This window comes from Saccopteryx leptura, chromosome 6 (assembly GCF_036850995.1).
Source record: "Saccopteryx leptura isolate mSacLep1 chromosome 6, mSacLep1_pri_phased_curated, whole genome shotgun sequence".
NCBI lineage: Eukaryota > Metazoa > Chordata > Mammalia > Chiroptera > Emballonuridae > Saccopteryx > Saccopteryx leptura.
Genome location: NC_089508.1, coordinates 109499274 through 109515172, shown reverse-complemented (window position 1 = coordinate 109515172; position 15899 = coordinate 109499274). Strand labels below are relative to the sequence as shown.

Below are 15899 nucleotides of genomic sequence, written 5' to 3'. Positions count from 1 at the left end.
GGTCGGGCGCATGCGGGAGTCTGTCTGACTGTCTCTCCCCGTTTCCAGCTTCAGAAAACTACAAAAAAAAAAAAAAAAGAAAGAAACAGGTTTTTGCGAAGGGAGGGGAGGGGGCTCTCAGAGGGAAGAGGTTCGAGCATAAAGAGGTCTGCAGAAGTCCCAAGAGAGGGGCGTCCCGGGGGTCAGACAGGAGGGAGAGAGGGTTGGGAGTCCGCAGAAAAGGAAAGATTAGGAGTGGAGGTTTTAGGTGAGGTTTCTCTGGCCAGAAAAAGGCCTGTGCAGTGTGGAAATGGTGGCACAGAGATTAAGGATGGGTGCATGAATAATTAGAAGCCGTGTATGTAAGAGATCTCCAATCAGTTCCCAGCTTTTTTGGCGATAATTAAATTGGTGAGGGTGTTAACACCGAAAGTCCCTTCAGGAGGCTAATTCAGTGGGTTCTGTGGCTTGGCCACAGCAGAGAAGAAGAACAGTTTCTTCTTCTTTAAGGAGGGAGATTCCTGTGCCCCCACAGCCGCCCTCAGTCCTCGGAGTGGTCAGATTTAAATATCAGCAAGGTCTGGCCACGGAAGGAAAAAGTAAAGTGGAAATGCTCGGGACATCTCCATAAGCACACACACTCGGAACGGAAAAGACTTCCCTGACGTAATTACAGTTTCGGACAGGGAGTCTCGGAGGAAAGAACTCAAGGGTGGCTGGAGGCAGGGGACTTAACGCACTGTGCACTGAAGTGGGTGGAAGGTTGGAGATCCTGGCTCTTTCTCAGAGGGGACTGGAAGAGGCGTGGTCCTTGCGAACTTCAAATTCCTCCTGGGTTTTTGGCACCAAAATGTAAGGTATTTTTCCTCACTGAGGAGAAAGGAAGGGGCCAGAGCCACGAAGTGTGGAATAGTAAAAGGCTTTATTGAGTACAGAGCACACATCCTGCCCGGCGAGGTTCCCTGGCCCCGAGGAAAGATGGAGGCCAGGGAAGTCGCAAGGGGTGACCCGTGTGAGGGATATTTAAAGGGGTCCTCTAGGGAAGTTGGGCTAATATGACATAGTGAAATTTCACTGGCTGTCAGATGGTCGCTGTTTTCCAAAGGGCTCCAGGGAAGTTTCTTTTGGTGCACTTGGTTGTGGGTGGTCCTAGCCAAAGTTTGCAGGTCTGAGTTCCCCACGTGACCATCCCCCATTATCCACCGACCTTCCACTACCCACTGTCTCAGCTGAATTGGTGACCATTATTGCTCCAAAGCATTAACAATCTAGCCCTAAATTAAAGGAATTAAACTCATCCTTTTCCCACCAAAACATTCACTCATCTGTTGAACATCAAACTAGTGTCACCGTCAGGCAAGACAGAATTTAAAAAGACATAAACTTTGTATTTAAGGCGTTTGCAGTATGGTAGGAAAGATGAACAACAGTACTGTATTTGCCCACATATAAGATACTCCCATGTATAAGACACACCTTAATTTGGGGGCCCAAAATTTGAAAAGATAAATATTACATAAAGTTATTGAACTCAAGTTTTATTCATCTTAAAATTCATACAACTCCTCATCACTGTCAAAACTCCCATCCATTAGCTTGTCCTCATCTGTGTCTGATGACAAGTCACTGTCTGCATATATTGCCTCGTCCTCGGTTCCATCCATGGCATTTGAAATGCCACAACCACTGTATAAGACACATCCAGCTTTTAGACCCCAAATTTTGTGAAAAGGGTGTGTCTTACATATGGGGAAATACAGTATCTTCCCCAAACACAAATAACTGAGCCCCATTGTGGAAGAGAATCACATTCTAAAACAAATGGAAAGTGGTGGAGGTTGGGGACTGAGGAGAGACGCACAGTTGTGTGCCTCAAGGCTGCATGAAGAGGAGGGGAGTCCCCTCTAAAGGCTGAGGAGCCGGGTTGAATATGGAGAGACACAGGATGAGAAATGGTCCGCACAGTTGTATAAATAGAAATGTGGGTGTTTGTTAACATTTATATTTCTACAACCAAAATGCTTAACATTCACCATTTTAGGGCATGTTTTATTAAAAGGTTTCTCAGGACTTCAAAGATGAGAGCTTCTCAACTGGAGCTTCCGAATCAGCAGCGTTAGCATTACACAGGAACGCCATAGTTTTGCAAGTTCTCCGCCCCACCTACCGAATCAGAAGCCCTGGGCCAGGCTCTGGGTTCTGTTGAATCAAGCCTTCCACAATTAAGTTGGAGAAACACTGGGCTAGATCTTTTCTGCTTCAGGATGGATAGGAAACTCCTCAGGAGCTTGTTGAAATGATGACTCCTGAGCTCCCTTCCCACACCCTAGGGAATCTGATTCAGTTAGGTGGAGGTAAGGACTGAAATAGGCACTTTTCATAAGCATCCCAGCCCATTCTGACACAGGTAGACCACAGACCCCATTTTGAGAAACAAGGAGGTAATTGTCTCAGAATAGGGATGAAAGAAGAGGGGGGAAAGGGTGTGGAAGGAGTCAACAAAAACAGATAGGAAAGAAGAAAAAGTAAAACAGCTCTGTTTATCTATATAAAACCAGCCAGAAAGGAAAGGGTTTGATTCTAAATGCTCTGTAAAGAAAATTAGACCCAGAAAGCTGATACCTAAGTCTCACATGTCTCATAAAGTTTGATGGACAGTTCCACGAGGATTTTTCAAGTGCCGTAAACAATTCCTCTTTCATAGCAGAGGTCTCTTGGAGTGTGACTCCTCTTGACATCACAAGTGTAGAGAAATAGCTGAGTTCTTCCCTGCCTGAGGCCCAGGAACTGGATAAGCCACTGCCGTTTTGAAAAGCACCAGTTTATTCCTTGCGGGTCACAGGAGAGCTAATGGCAGAAGCCTTGTCCTGTTTCGTGAGCCACATCAACATAAGTCATTTCATCTCAGAGGTTCCTTTCTTTTTCCTACAAACTTTTAGGGGTAAATCTCAGAGAGACTTAGTGGCTGGAAAATGAAGTTCTGACTCAGTAGAAGCTACAAACCCATAGTACAGTGACGTTAATGACTAACTTTGAAGGTTGAATTTTATCCTCAAATCCTCCTCTCTCAAAAACAAATTTAATTGCCCACTTTGGACACAGTTTATTCCAAACAGAGGATAAAACATGGAGTTCCTGAAGTCCTCAAAGAGGTAGGTAATTCCTGGGGAACCAGGAGACAGAGTTTCTGGGGCACAGACCTCCCAACATGTGCAGGCTGCTGCCAGGAAAACTTTTAAAAACCAGTTCAGGTCTCGGTGTCTGCACTCCCTTCTGCAGGGTCAAGTGGGGGGGCGGGGGGGCAAAGGACCCATAAGTAATGTGTGACCTCAGGCAAATTACCTAATCTCTTCCTTTGCTTCAGTTTTCTCATCTGTAAAATAGGTGTGTTGATCATAATTTCCTGGGGTGGTTATAACAATTAAAGAGACAACAGAGCACTTAAAAAAAGGCCTTGACATTTGGCCCCTAAATGGTTTTATAATTCCAGGTCTTTTATATAGCATAGAATGGATCTAAGTAGACATGAAGATGGCACTTAAAATATTATATAAAAACACAAGTGTCACTAAAAATTCTTTGAGAATAGACTTTTTACCTAGTCAAGCATTCATAAGATCAGAATCCTAAAAACCAATAAACCAACAAATGAAAACCTTAAAGAGAGGAGCTTCAGAGTTTTTTACCCACTTAATTGGTATTTCCATTCCAAAGTAACCCTGACACAGCATTTTTCTAATTTCTCAGGTTGCCTGGGTTTGTATTGAGGCTTCTGGCTCTAATGTAGGACCTTGATGGGCCACCTAGTCTCTCTGGACCCAAATTTCCCCATCTGTAAAACAGGCTCATGAGCACGTGGTGTGGAGGGAGCCTTAGGAACAGTTGCTGTGTCACTGTGGGTGTAGCCTGCCACTGTCTCATCATCCCCAGCAACAGACAGAGGAGAGTCCTACCACTCAAGGGTCCGTGGCACCTCTCAAAATAGCCACCCAAAAGGGAGGAAATGTCTCCAAAATCTTGTCACTTACCTTTCAGCTCCCTGTGAACTTTTACATTTCTGTTCCAATGCATAGCACTCTCTATGTAAGCGTATTTTAAATTGCTTTCTAATTAAATTACTTAAATATCTCCCTCCTGTCTTCCTGTAATACTCCTTCAGTAAACCTGATACTTCTTGGCTGCCCACTTATTCCCGTAGAGATAAGAAGATCCCTTTAAGAAACCCTAGAGGAGAAAGTTCTATGCAAAAACCACATTTTCACAACCAAGTTACAATGCACAGTTGTCTCAGTAGAACCCAAGCTCTACGTCGATCAGGCGTCCCTGATTCGACTTCCCCAGTGGGACACTCCTGCTTATCAGCAGGGCTGGCAGCCTCTTCGAGACTACTCTTTTTTTTTTTTTTTTTTTTTGTATTTTTCTGAAGTTGGAAACGGGGAGGCAGTCAGACAGACTCCCACATGTGCCCGACTGGGATCCACCCAGCATGCCCACCAGGGGGTGATGTTCTGCCCATCTGGGGCGTCGCTCTGCCGCAACCAGAGCCACTCTAGTGCCTGAGGCAGAGGCCATGGAGCCATCCTCAGTGCCTGGGCCAACTTTGCTCCAATGGAGCCTTGGCCACGGGAGGGGAAGAGAGAGACAGAGAGGAAGGAGAGGGGGAGGGGTGGAGAAGCAGATGGGCGCTTCTCCTGTGTGCCCTGGCCGGGAATCGAACCCGGGACTCCCGCACACCAGGCCAACGCTCTACCACTGAGCCAATCGGTCAGGGCCGAGGCTACTCTTGAGGCAGCTGTGAGGATTCTACTGATCAGTGCCGACACTAACTGCCACTGAAGGAAAAACATGAGACCGGCACACAGAGTTAGTTGCAAGAATTACACAGGCAATTTATTACTCACAACTCCTTTTGGCATGCCTGGGTACAGCTTAAGGGTGCCCCGTCGGTGTGCTCCTCTCGGCTGTCTTTGGTCAGAGCTCAGAGCGGTGTGGAGTCTGGGCAACTACTGCAGCATGGGGCCCCTCAGCTTTAGTACCTTTTCTGGCCAAGGTCTTCTAACGGGTGTCAATCTACAGAATGATCACCTCAACCTACCTTCTAGCAGGTGTCAATCTATATGATTATCACCTCAAACCACCTTTTTGGGAGTTCCTCGCAGGGAACCCCTTTTATGTTAATCTACTGAAATGTTACATCAAACCACTCTTTAAGATGTTCTTATTTATCTTAACTTGCAAAGTTATGACACCAAGCCACTTCTTATCTACGTATAACTTCACACACACACTAACTAGGCCCTGCTCGAAAGTCAGAGTCTGCTTATCACATCTGCACACACTATATTAATTCCTATCCAGATGGCATAACTTAATTTCCTTAATTAATTTTAATATTATATCTTAATTACTTTTATATATCTTCCATATTTTTGTTTTTTATATTTCTATATATTTAATTACTATAACATTATATTACTACAACAATAGTCTAGTGAAGTCAACTATTTCCAGCATTGCCAAGGGTTTTCAATTCTTAGATATTCTCACCCTAACTTTATACTCAACATCAAAGATCCAATATAGGACCTTTGTGTGTAAACAGGGAGCACAGGAATTGAAAGCATGAGACGCAATGCCAGTGGAGCCAGCACTCCGCGGACAGGAGGATGCTCCACAGAGCTACTGCAGGACTCACACACATTACTCAGCATAATACACTCCCAGGAGAGCAGTGGTGAGATGTCTCCCATATTTCAAAAGCACAGAGTTGTACTATTGAATTTATAGATTTTCAGAATGGGGCACCAAGACTTGAATGAAATTGTTGCTCTATCATTTTTAAGGAAAGAACAACTCAACTCTAGTTTTTGTGTAACGAAACACCTTAACCTGGACACTAAAATTCTTATCTTGGTCTTCAGATTTAAAAGAGAAATTTTAGATTTTTTCATAGCTTATAATAAATGGTGGTCTCCCAGTTTAATAAATTCAGAATCCTGTGATTTATTTGCTTTTAAAATAAACTTTCTACAATGTAACAATCATAATGCCATAAAATACTAAGTTAAATTCTCAGTTATTTGTATTTATCTGAAAGTAAGTCAAACTAAGTTGATTTATAGACTTATATAGCTTTCCTATGGGAAGGTTATAAAAATTTTTTTAAAATGCTTCACGCAATGTCATTAGGAATTTATTATTTAGGCTTCAGAACGACACTAAATACTGTAAAACTATAAAGTGTCAAATAGTAAAATATATATAATTATAATAAATGGAATTATCTAACCTACTAACCAATTGAAATAAAATTAAGGAGCATTTTTATATTTGAAGTGCTTTTTCCACTTAGTGATTTATTTCTTTTCAGTGATGGTTATGAAATCACACATATCATCAGCATAAATCACTGGTCTCTTAAGATTCTTTGTTCTATTAAAATTTGTGTCATGAAGTCACAGATATGTTAATACAAAGCTTCATGATTTCTTTTTTATTTTAATTTTTTAAATATATTTTATTTGTTGATTTTTAGGAGCGAGGGAAGAAGTGGGAAGCATTAACTCATTGTAGTTGCTTCCTGTATGTGCCTTGACCAGGCAAGCGCATGGTTTTGAACAGGTTGACACTCTATCCACTGTACCGCCATAGGTCCAGCCCAAAGTTTCATGATTTCTTTTTCTTTTCATCAGAAGTTTTGGAGATCTTTATACTTGCAGAGGACTAGAGCTTTAAAGTGATACAAAATCACCATATGAGCACATGCAAACTGTATCTCCTCTTTTTGCAAATACGTTAAAATGTAGAGCTGGGAAGATACAAAACCTCAACTGACTCCCAGATTTAAACAGCAAATTTTATACTTTTCTTGGAAATTTAACAATGATTATTACCCTACATATTTCTTTAAAGATTTTTTTTAAGGTTAAATTTTCAGAAGAGATGGTCTGGGTGTTTGTATCTGAGATGCTTTGTGGTTAAGACCTGCCTGAACCAGCGGACCTCTACAGGGGCACTACCCACCAGCCTATGCTCAGAGAGAAAGGCAATGTGCATCCTTCATAATTCTAACTGTTGCCTCAAATAAACTATTTAACATAGGAGCCAGGATAGATATTTTCATTGTTTCCTCTTAGGAAACCAAGACACATTCAATAATTAGGAAATAAATAAACCAAAGAGCACAGAAATATCAAAAGTAAAAAAAAAATAAAATAAAATAAATCAAACTGAGGTTCTCTTAAACCTCCCACACATCTTCTACCAAAAAAACATACACCAGCAATATATTCTCAGGCACTCACTGTTCAAGGTTGGTGCATAAAAAGTATTTAAGACTTTTAAGGAAAATATAATAGATATATATTGCATATGTGTAATTTTAAGATAAAACAGAATTATACTATAAATATTGTTCTATGTATCCACATAGACTAACTAAATTTTTATTAGATTTCTTGGCTAGAATGGAATCAGTGGTTGAACTGCCTAAGGATTTAGTGGCTTCAAGTTATGACAATGGTATGCTCCATTTACTTTATGGGAATTTACCAACCAACGAGAGATCAAAGTATCAAAAGGTTCCTGCTTACTCTTTAGAGCGTCAGCTCAGCAGACAGAGCCAGGAACTTGCGTACAACGTCTGTATTCTGACCATGCCTCCTCCCCACCCCCACTCTAGGTTCAACACACACCATACCCCTTGATTAAGTGCAATCTTTCTTAAGATAGGGTGGTAAGTTAACATTTTGTTATGGTATTTTATTCACTATACTTGATTGAGTTACAGCCTGATTATGTCATAGCATCATCCAAATATAAAAATTACAATGATTAGCTTGAGATGTTGATACACCATGATTTGACATTTCACCTTTATCACCTTGACAAAATTTTTAGCTACCTACTTGTTTTTAGAGCAGACTAATCTGATTCATTACATTTTTTTTCCTAATTTTGTTTTCTAAGTTTATTCATCTTATCTTGTGATCCTAAGAGGGGTGTATGTGTGAGTGTGTGACAGAGACAAGAGAGAGAGAGCTTTAGGCATTGTGAAAATTGTGTGTATGCTAAAGAATTCTCTATTCAACAAGAAATGTTAAATAAGAACAAAATTTAGGATTCATACTGTCATTGTTTTGACCTTTGAAGATTCTGGGTTTGCTTAGGAGGGGAAAAGAAATAGAGAAAACGGCAAAGGGAAAGGGTGGCAAAGCAAATGGTCATTTCTCCTGTGTGCTCTGATCAATATTCGAACCCGGGACTTCCACACACAGGGCCAACACTAGACTGCTGAGCCAACCGGCCAGGGCTTTATAGTGAATTATTAACTGTTTTAATTTACTTTCCCTTGTCAACTTCTATGAAGCACTAATTACAACTGCATGCAGATTTTTATATATATGTTTATGAATTTACATTAAAACAGAGAAAACAATCTCAAGGAACTGGATGCTCAAATTCTTTATAGGTGCTGTCCTGGAAGAGAGGCAACAGGAAAAGCAGGAACATATTTATCTGTTAAAAGAATACGAGTAGCAGGAAGAATACAGGCCTGAAGAGACATTGTTTAAAGGAGGAGAAAGGAAATTTCTTTATAATCATCAGCTCTATATTTATGTTTTAAAATCTGGATACTGTTGAGTATACTATGAGTTGTATTTATAAAAAGGTCCATGGCACTTTTTATGCAATCATGCAATATTATTTCAAAAGGAATTGTTTTACTTTAAAGAAAATATTTGACATGTTAATATTCTTTAAGAAACATTCCCATTTAAATTCTATACACATTGACCCTGGCCGGCTGGCTCAGTGGTAGAGCGTCAGCCTGGCGTGCAGAGGTCCCAGGTTCGATTCCCGGCCAGGGCACACAGGAGAAGCACCCATCTGCTTCTCCACCCCTTCCCCTCTCCTTCCTCTCTGTCTCTTTCTTCCCCTCCCGCAGCCGAGGCTCCATTGGAGCAAAGATGGCCCGGGCGCTAGGGATGGCTCCTTGGCCTCTGCCCCAGGCACTAGAGTGGCTCTGGTCACAACAGAGCAACGCCCCAGAGGGGCAGAGCGTCGCCCCTGGTGGGCGTGCCCGGTGGATCCCGGTCGGGCGCATGCGGGAGTCTGTCTGACTGTCTCTCCCCGCTTCCAGCTTCAGAAAAAATACAAAAAAAATAAATAAATTCTGTACACTGCAAAGAAGTTCAGTTATTGAGTTGTGCTAAATATGCATAAAATGATCTAAATGTTTTATAATATATAACATAATATGTTGCTAAAATGCATTAAAGTGTTATAGAGAAGACGAAACATACTGAATATAGTAATGAAGATAGTGCAACCTTTGTTTTAAACAATGGATACATTTTAATTTCTGGTTTAAAAGCTATGTAAACTGCTACAGAAACCACACTGTATTAATCGTATCACTGGTCATGTTCTTGAAGATCAAGTGCGTGGTTATAGTCAGACATAGCTTCCTCAATCACACCTATTTTACCGCGAACTTCTGCTCGAAGATTATATACCAGAGCATTATTGAGCTTCAAAGACAGAGCTGTAAAAGAAAATAATCAAGATATATTTTATGCTAATACTCTACAAATCTCATTTTTTAAATAAAAATTTTATAACATAACTTTAAAATTACTTATTTGAAAACATTTTTATTCATTTGCACCTAGTTATTTAAATTTAAAATATTGAATCTTTCTGAGAAAATTAAATCAGGGAAAACAGTACAGTGTCTTTCTTTGAAAGGCTGCAATGCTTGTGTACAGTTTCCCTAATTTTCTGTATCTTAGCTCACTTAGCTTCTGTAAGTGATTACATAAAGGAACCCATATGATTACATTAAATATATGATATATAAAAACATTCATTCTAATGTAAGCTTATCTAGACAAATAGACCAAATGGGTTTATTCTTTTGTAAACAAACACCTTGACCACTGCAATATTATCCAAAACATATACCTTTACTTAGGTCTTCCTCAGCTAGTTCATACTGCTTTAAACAACAGTAGAACTGGGCTCTGTTAAAATATACCACAGCCCAGTAGGGACAGCTTTCAATTACACTTGCAAAATCTTCTTCTGCTTCTTTGTATCTCTTTAACATTGTATTTGTGATAGCTCGATTCATGGTAGCACATTGATTTTCTGGATCAAACTTTAAAGCCTTTGAGAAGTAGTCACTGGCCTACAACATGTGAAGAGAATGATAACTGGAATATATTTTAATTGGTAGCTAGACAGCTATTTGAAGCATTTTTACTCTTAATGTAAAATTAAGGCCCACATTACTTCTAAGGGGTCGTGCAAGCATTTCAGCCCAGATACAGATAATAAGGAGGTGCACTGTCTATGGAGAATGCAAGAAACAGTAATAGAACTGATCAATAGTCATTCTGCTTTTTGTTATCACCATGTGTAAGCAATTCTAGACAATGTCAGTGATAAAAAAATGGAGTTGACTACACAATGCAATATACAGACAATGTATTATAGAATCGTATACTTTAAATCTATATAGTCTTATTAACCACTGTCATGCCAATGAATTTAACAAAATTAAAAAATAAATAAATAAAATAATCCTCTTAATTAAAGTGAAATGCTTCACCACCCTACATGCACCCCACAAATCCCACATCCCTGTACAGCAGTAAAAAAAAGGTAAAATATAAATCATAAAATAAAGGTCATACTAAGAAGATAAAATATGTTAGAATATTAACATTTTTCATATAAAAGCAAACTATCTAAAAGCTACAGAGATAAATATATTTTTAAATAAGGTTTTAAAGCATACCAAAAGAAGATAAAAACTCAATTATACTATGAAATGCTATAAGGAAGGACAAGAGAAGGTAGAAATCAGCTTGTCAAGAAGATGAAAGACTCTAGATTATTCACAAATCATCATCAATCTGGAAGAACCCTTCAAAGTGTGGTCCATGGACCAGTATTGGGGTCTTGATCAACAACAAATTAGAAATTAAAAAAAAAAACCTGGCCGGTTGGCTCAGCAGTAGAGCGTCGGCCTGGCGTGCGGGGGACCCGGGTTTGATTCCTGGCCAGGGCACATAGGAGAAGCACCCATTTGCTTCTCCACCCCCCCCCCTTCCTCTCTGTCTCTCTCTTCCCCTCCCGCAGCCAAGGCTCCATTAGAGCAAAGATGGCCCGGGCGCTGGGGATGGTTCCTTGGCCTCTGCCCCAGGTGCTAGAGTGGCTCTGGTCGCGGCAGAGCGACCCCCCAGAGGGGCAGAGCATTGCCCCCTGGTGGGCAGAGCGTCACCCCTGGTGGGCGTGCCGGGTGGATCCCGGTCGGGTGCATGCGGGAGTCTGTCTGACTGTCTCTCCCCGTTTCCAGCTTCAGAAAAAAAATAAAATAAAAAAAATAAAAAAAAAAAACTGGTCCTTCATCACAAATGACTTGAGATGTAAATCAGACATCCTACCATTCAAGGTAGGAATCTCTTCTCTAACTCCATGAGGGATAAAAAGTTGCTCCTACTTTAAAACTTCCCTAAAGGAAAAAGCTTGCTCTCTCCAGTTCCTTACCACTTGATTTTTCCCCAATACATTAGAATCTGGCTTCTACTTACCTCTCCCTATTCCATGAGTTTTGCTCTTGTTAAGGTTGAAGACACCCTCAAGCCTAGTGAATATTTTCTAGTTATTTTCTTCCATGACATTTCTATGGCATTAACACTCTTGATCTCTCCTTTCTTCCTAAAACTCTCTCTAACATAAACAGACAGAGCGTCAACCTGGGATGCTAAGGACTCAAGTTCAAAACCTGGAGGTCACCAGCTTGAGCACAGACTCATCTAGCTTTAGCACAGGGTCTCTGGCTTGAGTGTGGATTCATAGACATGACCCCCATGGTCACTGGCTTGAGCCCAAAGGTCACTGGCTTGAAGCCCAAGGTTGCTGGTTTGAAACAAGAGGTCACTGGTTCAATGGGAGCCCCCCACCACCATCAAAGCAAACATAAGAAACCAATCAATGAACAACTAAAGTGCTGCAACTACGAGTTGATGTTTCTCATCTACCTTCCTGTCTGTCTCTACCTTTCTCTCTTTTTCTAAAAAAGAAAGAAAATATTTCTATTAAAACTTCCAAAATATATTACTTAGAAAATGAAAGCCTATAAATATAATGAAGTTATTTGAAGTACAAGAGTATTATCTATGAAGCAATTAAAGGGAAAAGCCACCAACCACCCTAAATGGCGATTTTTTAACAATTGATCTAATGCCTTTATATCTGTAATTAATTAGAAAAGCAGATCCAATTATCTTTTAAAGTCACCTGTAGTTCACAATGCATACACGAAGCTCATCCAAATATGGTTTAAAAATTTTTAAGTCACTAAAGATAAAAGGAGCTGAAACACATACGTGTTTTCACCCTCTAGAGATTATTTATTCTATTGAACAATCCTTTCTCCTGACCAGTATCATCAAAAATAAAGGTGGGGAGGTGCCAAAGATACATTAATGACAAATCTGCACAAAGGAGCCTAGAGCATGCTCATATAGCTGAGTAACTGCTCTCCCAGTCTGCTTGCCTCTGGAAGGAGTGTGCACTGTGAATCCCAAGCATCTAATACAGGGGTAGTCAACCTTTTTATAGCTACCGCCCACTTTTGTGTCTCTGTTAGTAGTAAAATTTTCTAACCGACAACCGGTTCCACAGTAATGGTGATTTATAAAGTAAGGAAGTAACTTTACTTTATAAAATTTATAAAGCAGAGTTACAGCAAGTTAAAGCATATAATAATAATTACTTACCAAGTACTTTATGTCAGATTTTCACTAAGTTTGGCAGAATAAATCTTTATGAAACAACTTATTATAGTTAAATCTACATTTTTATTTATACTTTGGTCGCTTCACTACCACCCACCATGAAAGCTGGAACGCCCATTAGTGGGCGGTGGGGACCGGGTTGACTACCACTGATCTAATGTATCAGGACGGCGGACAAAATACATTTTAGATAAAATATTTGTCCAGATAATGTAATGTGTCCCTAGTTTTGAAGAAATACAGCCATACTAAAATAAAATAAAAAATCAAACTACACTTCAGATCTAACCAAATAGTTCCATATAATGATGCCCAGACTTAATAAAGATATATACATTTAAAATACGAGGCTCTCCTATCTCAAACATTTAAGGGCACAGAAAATTTCCCCGGGTATTGGGTTTGTCTTCATTTCATTAACTAATTCTACAATGCAGAGAAACTTTGCTAGAGCCCAGCCAGACAGGGGGTCTAAGTTTGATGAAGTTTAAGGCAACTGACGCTTGCTTGTCAACCTAGAGAAACAGTAGCTTCCCAGCTGTCTCCTGACACCTGAGCTATGACCATCTGATTTATGACTTACAGAATTATAACTTCAAAAATTCTCTGTTCCAGCATCTAGCCTCACCACTAAGGTCAACCAGACTCATCACAGAGATCAGCAAGCTGCTCAGGGTCATGATTAACTTGGGAAAGAATAAGAACTAAACTAAGCAATGGCAGAAGACACAGAATGGAAGGAACATGTTTGAGGAAAAATAAAAACAAAACTGACAGGATTAGATGAAAGAGGAGAAGAAGAGAAAGCCGTGGTTGACACTGTTTTTACTCAAGGTGATTCTATGGAACATGACACTTTGAACTGAGAGAGGATGTATACAAAGAAGCACTGGATTGGGAGTAGAGGATATATAAATTCCATTTGGCCCTGATGCCCTTGTAAAAATATCTAATTTTAGCAACTGAATAAATATGAGTTAGGAGCTCAGAAGAAAGGTGGAGGCAAACATGCAGTCCAAACTAGGGGTATAGACTGGCTTTCTGAATAAGAAAATCTAGGGAGAAGAGGAAGGAGTATGATTCCTGGCCCTAAAGAGCTTACAATCTAACTGGAGTGAGGAGATAAGAGATCAGCACACAGAGGCAACTATGGAGTGACACAAAATAGTACTGACTCTGTATAGAAAGAACTGTATTCAAACCAGTACTGAGTCAAGATTTCATTGTAAATTCAGAACCACAAACCTCAAGTGAGAGTTTAATGTTCTCCAATAACTATGTATAATGTCAGGGGGAGGGGAGGAATCTTCTTTGTAAATTACATAAATGTCTAACCACTTTGCTATACAGCTAAAGCTAATATAAATATTGACAGTCAGTTGTAGTTAAAATATTTTTTAAAGAAAAAGAAATAAAAAATCATGTACTAAAAGACCAAAAAACCCCCAAAAAACAACCATAACCTACCTAATGTTTTCTGCTACAGCTCCCTAGTATGATCACCCTACCACTCTCTAACACAAGCCTTTCACGTTTTCTCTCTTCTCAAAGCTCCTAGCCATCTGTTCCTCTTTTTAACTGTTCACCCTCAACTGATGACAGGTATTTGTGTTCCATGGAGAAAATATAATCAATAGGAATGCCTACTATCAATATTTACCAAACTATGTTTAGCTGTGTGTCCTGGCTCTCTTGCTTTCCCTCATGACATAACGCACAGTGTGTCATGCTCCAAATAAAGGCCACCTCTGTGACTCACAAACTCTTAGCTCATCAAGTTCTCAATGATTTTGATACTAATTATCCCTGCCACTCTCTCTTGCATCAGCAACTTCTCCCTTTCTATTAGATCCTTCTCATTAACAGGCGCAGGAATCAACTAGTCCTCGGAACAAAACAAGAACAAAAGAACACTTCTTAACCCACGTTAGCTACCACTCTTGTTTCACTACCCCTCTTCACAGAAGAATTTCTTGAACAAGTTGAGTGGTCCCCAATTCTTCACCTCACATTTCCTCCAGGACCCTTTTTCACTCAACCTTCTGCTCCACGTTATTCCAATGATGTTCTTGCCAAAGTTATCAATGGTCTCTTGCACCCTCCTGTTCCTTGACATCTCAGCAGCATTTGACACAGGAACATTTTTCTCTTCTTAAAGCACTTACTCACCAGAGTGACATTCTCTTCCACTTTTGTTATCATCCTGTCTGGATGCTCCCTTCTCAGTTTGCTTACTGGCATTTCCTCTCTGTTTCACTTCTACACAATGGTGCTGCCCAGGGCTTGCTCCTTAAACCCCTTCTCTCTGCTTATATCAATACTATCTCCCCCGCCCGGTAATCTTCTGTAGTCCCACAGAATGCTAATACTGATACGAGACTGTATTAACAATATATCACTACAAATATTGTTAAAACTTATTTTCTATTTCTTCCTCCAATAAAATGTAAACTACATCATGAAAGAATCTTTTTTTACCTTCTTCATCTCTGTAGCCTCATGCCTAGCACATGGCAGGTACATCATGAATATGTGGAACTTGAAAGAATGAGAAGCTAAATGAAAACAGGGAATACTTACTAAATGTTTCCAGCAAAATATAAACAAGAACCAGAGCCTCTTCACACATAAATAAGTCCCAAAGACTATTTCATTAGAGAGTATGGTGACAGGATTGGGTGGTGAAGGAGAATGTAGAGGTGACAAGTCTCAAAAAATGCAAGCAAAAATGAAACACCCAACTTTTTCAAATGAGTATATCATTTTAGAAGTCAAAGGCTATGAGAAGTTCAGAGACACAGAGCTTAAGGTAGCCTTACAAACCAGGGAAGCTAGAGAGGACATATTGTGAAGTCCTTCACTATAGTGTCAGAGGAAGCTCAATTTGGAAATTTCTCATGGCTTATTCCTTTAATTCCCACAAGAACCTCTGGATTAGAACAGGAAACTAATGTATTGCATCCAAATATGAGTGAGAGAAAAATAATTCACCTACCTTTATGGTAAAAACAAGGATGAAAAATAACTAATTTTTAGAAAGATAAAAATGCCAGAAAAAAAAGTATTGCTACAATCTAGATTTAATAAATTTATAACATTTCAAATGAACTA

The 15899-nt window shown here is 39.8% G+C and overlaps 1 protein-coding gene across 1 annotated transcript in view; it reads right to left on the bottom strand.

The window, feature by feature from the left end:
• Nucleotides 1–1526: 1526 nt before the first annotated feature.
• Nucleotides 1527–15899, bottom strand: part of LOC136377150 (tetratricopeptide repeat protein 6-like) — a 58510-nt gene continuing 44137 nt past the window's right edge. Inside the window, exons 10-12 of the mRNA XM_066343664.1 lie at nt 9946–10171; nt 9400–9526; nt 1527–1665 (exon numbers count right to left, since the gene is read on the bottom strand). Coding sequence (XP_066199761.1) covers nt 1527–1665; nt 9400–9526; nt 9946–10171 — 492 coding nt within the window. The remainder of the gene's footprint in view (nt 1666–9399; nt 9527–9945; nt 10172–15899) is intronic.